This window comes from Acyrthosiphon pisum, chromosome X (assembly GCF_005508785.2).
Source record: "Acyrthosiphon pisum isolate AL4f chromosome X, pea_aphid_22Mar2018_4r6ur, whole genome shotgun sequence".
Lineage (NCBI taxonomy): Eukaryota > Metazoa > Arthropoda > Insecta > Hemiptera > Aphididae > Acyrthosiphon > Acyrthosiphon pisum.
The window spans coordinates 57,963,394-57,968,753 of NC_042493.1; the positions used below are offsets into that span (position 1 = coordinate 57,963,394).

General features: G+C 31.1%; 1 protein-coding gene across 1 annotated transcript in view; it reads right to left on the reverse strand.

The window, feature by feature from the left end:
* Positions 1 to 974: 974 nt before the first annotated feature.
* LOC100167164 (glycine receptor subunit alpha-4-like) overlaps positions 975 to 5,360 on the reverse strand; it is a 30,772-nt gene continuing 26,386 nt past the window's right edge. The window contains exon 8 of the mRNA XM_016807481.2: positions 975 to 1,752. Within this exon, the coding sequence (XP_016662970.1) occupies positions 1,573 to 1,752 (180 nt within the window). The 3' untranslated portion in view covers positions 975 to 1,572. The remainder of the gene's footprint in view (positions 1,753 to 5,360) is intronic.

Here is a 5,360-nt window from a genome sequence, read left to right on the forward strand (position 1 = left end):
GTTTAATGGATTACCTGGTATGCTGGTACTATTAAGTATTAATGCTCGTATTATTCATTTTGTCCAATCAGTTTTCCGCCATATTTCTTTAATACCTACATATTATTATGTATAGTTGTTATTTTTTATAAAACTTAATACTGGTATAGGTACCTATTAGTAAGAGGATGTCACACCCGCTTGTGTGGTCTCCGTCTTACAAATGTACAACATAGCAAAAACTGTTTTGCGCGGGACAACTTTTATCTTTCTGTGTTTGTAGTAGTGGCTTCAAAATGTCTGAACATATAGGGTGGAAAATGATTTATGCAACAGCGTGCCCATATTTTAGATACCATAAATACAATAAAAGTTATTTGCTTCTAAACATTTGATTTTTTTGTTTTTTTCATTTAGGTACTTATAAAAAATTATTAGATAGTGCTATTAAAAAAAAAACATGTTGCACAGATAAAGTATAAATTTCTTCTTTACGCGTTGTGAAAATTTGGTAGTTCTACAACAATTAATATGGTGCGAGAAAAGTTGTCCCGCGCAAATCAGTTTTTGTTATCTTGTACATTTGTAAGACGGTGACAACACATGTGGGTGTGACATCCTCTTAACATGTTTTAAATTATTTTTTTGGATATGTATTTAAGGTTTTTCATTTACATATTTACGATTTTAACACATTTTATAACTTCCGAGGTCTGTCCATGTTTGTACGAATTATTAGTTGATGTTACCTACGATTTCTCAGATAAATTGAGCATGGGCTTTTCAATGTCGTTATAAACGGTCATCAAAACGATTAACTTATACTGCATATCGATTTGTACATCATCAATACCTATGGAAAATAATATTATTTATCTTAAAAACTCACGCTTTCCTATACGGCTATATAATATATATATACCTAAAATTCAATCACACACATTTATAAATCATTAAACAAACGTATATAATATAGGTATAGGCAAATGATAATATATCAATTAATTACACAATTATATTATATTATTACAGCAACTTAATATAATATGATATGTTTTACTAAAAAAAAAAAAATAATAATTTCATTAGTAGAGCATAGTTTTAGGTAGGTAGGGGAAGGTCCACCTATTAATAGAGGCGTGACGAAGGGGCCAAAGATAGCCCCCGAGTTTTGTAAGGGTTGAACCTGGGAGGGGGGCTAATTTAGTGTTTACTAGTATTTCAGTATTTATACTCGTACTTAGTTAAAAAATATGGCAGTAAATTAATTAATAATGCATTTATCAGGGTTTTCAAGTGGATAAAATCCGAATATCAAACTAGGTTGCCTCTAAAAAATGTCAATTTCGAGTAATTTCTATTGCGTCTATATATAATGTAATATCTACTATAGTTTCCAAGGACACGTTCGAGAAGTAACAGTAATAGTGAAATGCACACATTTTGCATCGACGTTAGGTATATTGACGGCGACAATAATGTACATCAGCGATGATGTATGTAGACGTCGTTTAACAAGAATGTGTCGTGTGACGAGTATTATAAGTCATATTACGTCGGACAATGTAAAAATCCATAGGCTAGGCACCTCACTTACAAAAACGATGTCCAATAGGCGACGTTGAGGATAAAAAACGAAAACGGGAAAAAGAACCGTGAGAACTTGTCGATGTAAAGTGCGATTGCGCGGCCATTGCAGAAAGTCGGGTACTGCGGTGCCGCGGCCACGGTGGCCACACTTCTGATTGGACTTCGGTTTTTCGGGTCCAGTTCCTAAGATCAAAATTGAAATATTATTAATATGCCTAAATATATAGGTACGTAGGGTGGGGTGGGAGGTCACGGGGTTGAAGTCAAAGCTGGGCAGTTTAATAGATAGGTACTATAATATAAAAGTTAACTTAGTTATTTCTTTTTTAAATCATTCATTAAGTTTAAGAGGATTCCACTACCGGTTTTTAGTAAAATAGACTTATTATACCTACATTTGTCCCAACGTACTGGCATGAGTTTTATTCCGATAGTAATTTTGAAAACATTAGAACTTATTATAAAGTCTATTTTTAATCCTTTGGGTCAAGAGTAAAGTTATTTAAAAAATTAAGACTATTTATTTCATCAATGAAACTTTTAAAAACATGAGATTTTTTTCTGAATTTCAAGTGAGACATTGTATTTTTATTTATTATTATATTATTAAAAAAGTGCTCAAAGAATTCAAAGTTGACTTAAAAATACAAACTAAAATCTGTTTTCGAAATTATTATTGGTGTAAAACTAAAGTATGTGTATTGGGACTTATTTAGGTCTGAATTATAATAACATTTCGCCATGAAATAATTTCACTTCATACACTTAGTTTTTGCAAACTAAACATTCAGTACGTTTACGTAGTTTAATTGAACGTATAAAGATGTTTCCTGTTGTAATTTGATAGTTGATAATAATAAAATCACTAAAACGATGGGCATCATTTCAGACCTCTACAATTACTCTCTGCAGTTTCCACAGTATTTGAAAAAATATAAAATACTTTTGCTTAAAAGTCTGTCGTTTTCTTTATAAATTTATTATCCTATACCAAGACTCAGACAAAAACAAGTAATTTTCCATTTACAGAGTATGAAATATGTATATGAGCGTAGTTGATGGATATTTAAAAAAAGTAACTTAACTTAACAAGTTATTATTTCCTTGTCAATTTGTAACTTATTATAGTTATCTAAGTAATTAAATTTATTTAAATTTTTATGTGGATAATTTAATCATATGATCAGCATCCGCTTTACGCATTAATCGGTATATTAAGTACAGATAGATAAAATTCACAATGTGTTTATTGTGATGTAAAAATGTAATTTTTTAGAGAAAATATAACTATTTATTTTTTTTAAAATTTTGTATAAAATTAAATATGACATTAGATTTTAGTAGCATTGATAACCTATATCGAAGCAAGGATCACTAATTTATATTTTTGTAGGGCCTACACTTTACGAATTTAGGATGTTTTGGGGGGCCATCAAGATGTATCTAATGTTCATCCAAAGAAAGTAATGGCAAAATCAAAAAATAAAATAAAATTCCTACCTCATTTAATGCAACGAAAAAAAAATAATTAAAAAAAATAAATTTCCTGTCCGCTGTCCGCTGGCCTATAAAGTTCGTTCGCTCGCCGCCATTTGGTGTGACCACTGCTATATAGGTACCACTTATTATTTACCAGACATCCTTCCAACCCCGGATTAAGGGTAAGGGGCATGGCCCCGGATCCACGACAAATATCGAACTATAGGTCAATTCACTCTAATTTTTAACGGCATACAACTTGAATTTCTGAGTGTAAATTTGGTATGTTACGCGTTTGTAAGTCGGAGACAAACACATGCGGGTGTTGTGTCTTCTTAAACTATATTTCCGTTAAAATGGTCTACTCTAGGCGATGGTAGCAATCACAGTTAAACAAAATCAACCGTGTTTACCGTAGTACATTATTTTTCCAAACGTGCGTGTTTATATAAACTTTCATGTAGGTACACGCAAACAGTCTAGTGCAGTGGTCTTAAACACGCAGTCACATTCAGCCCTTGAACCCTTTCGATGTGGCTCGCAATAGTTCAACAAATTTGTTATATTTACAAATATATAAATATTTATTTATATTTATAAAAAAAATTGCATTATGTGATTTATAACCATTGGTGCACCAATAATCAACATGTTGAGTATAGGTATACCTAGTGTACTTGATCTGGTGTTGTGTGCGTAACCCACAGATCGTTATACATAATATATAAATTATAAATTGTATTGATAGGTATAAGAAAAAAAAGGTTTACCACAGTGTCTTTCTTCCGAACCTTTGATATATGCATATATGACCCGCAGGTAATTTGAGTTGGAGACCACTGGTCTAGCTTGGGTTACCCACCTTTATATATGACCGACTAGAACCGCTAGCGGATAGTGAATACTGAAATACGGATTTATGAAATCGCCCTTGAAGTGTATAAGAACATTATAACGATTATTCAAGTCCATATAGACAGGAGTTTTTTTGGGGGAGGGGGTGTTTTAATTTTATAATCAAGTACCTATAACCTTTTATTTGGAAGTGGGCTTCACATACTCTCTATTGTAAGCGTATATATTATATTAATATTACGCCTAGAGGGTTTAAATTCCGTATACATACCTGATATTTTTTAAAGGCTGGCAGAGATCATGTTTCTATTTAATATTTTTATGTTTTAGAGCAGTGGTCTTCAACCTTTTTGGACTCGCGACCCACTTTTTTATGCCCACATTTTTCCCGACCCACGTAAGCTTTGTATAAAAACAAAAACAAAGCTAACATTGCTTAATGCCTATATTGTATAGTAATACCTATTATAACTGAATATACTGTGATTTGATATTCATTATATTATAGAATATAGATTATATAAACTGCATTCTTATTTATTTCATCTATTAAACATATTTTTTATTTTAAAAATAAAACGTATCGCGACCCAAAAATGGGTCGCGACCCACCGGTTGAAGACCACTGTTTTAGAGGATACAATTATACAAAGCCTCATCTAGATCTACCTATTAAAAAATGTTCAATCTCCTCTCCTTAGCCACCCAATTTAAAATTTCCAAGTACGCCCCTTTAAGGTACCTAGATACACTCAGTGTTGTGATTTAGATAAATTTATCTAGATATGTTATCTAGATAAAAACTTCATATCTTTATCTTATCTAGATAAAAAATAAAATTGACATCTAATTTTTATCTAGATATTTCACAAAATCCATATCTAATAATTAGTAATACCTATTTTACAATATTATCATTCAATATAAAATAGATAACTTAATAAGAAATCTCATTTGTATTACTTGCAAAAATTGGTTCTAATATAGTTTTACATAGCATTTATTAGTAATTATGAATAATGCACAGATATATACTACTATTATAGTATATTATAACTGTTGAATAATGGCGATTTATTATGTCAATATATATAGGAGATGCGAATTATTTGTATAATTTTATAATATGGCCCATACGGGGAAGTCTCATGCCCGCATACGATTTATGGTTTTACACCGAAAGAGCCTTTATAAAAATTAAAACTAGAGATACCCCTCCATATATAGAGTATACTCTATGCCACCATAGGTCTTACGGGTAAACAGGGTTTAACATCAGATGGTTTACGGGCTCGTTCCCTATGTTCAGACTTCAGATCATAGGTAAACGTAAACCGAATATTATAAAATATTATATTATTATATTATATAAAAACATATCTAAATGTATATATTATTCATATATTCTGTGTTAAAACTATGGAATATAGCAGTGTTTCTCAACCTGGGGGTCGGAA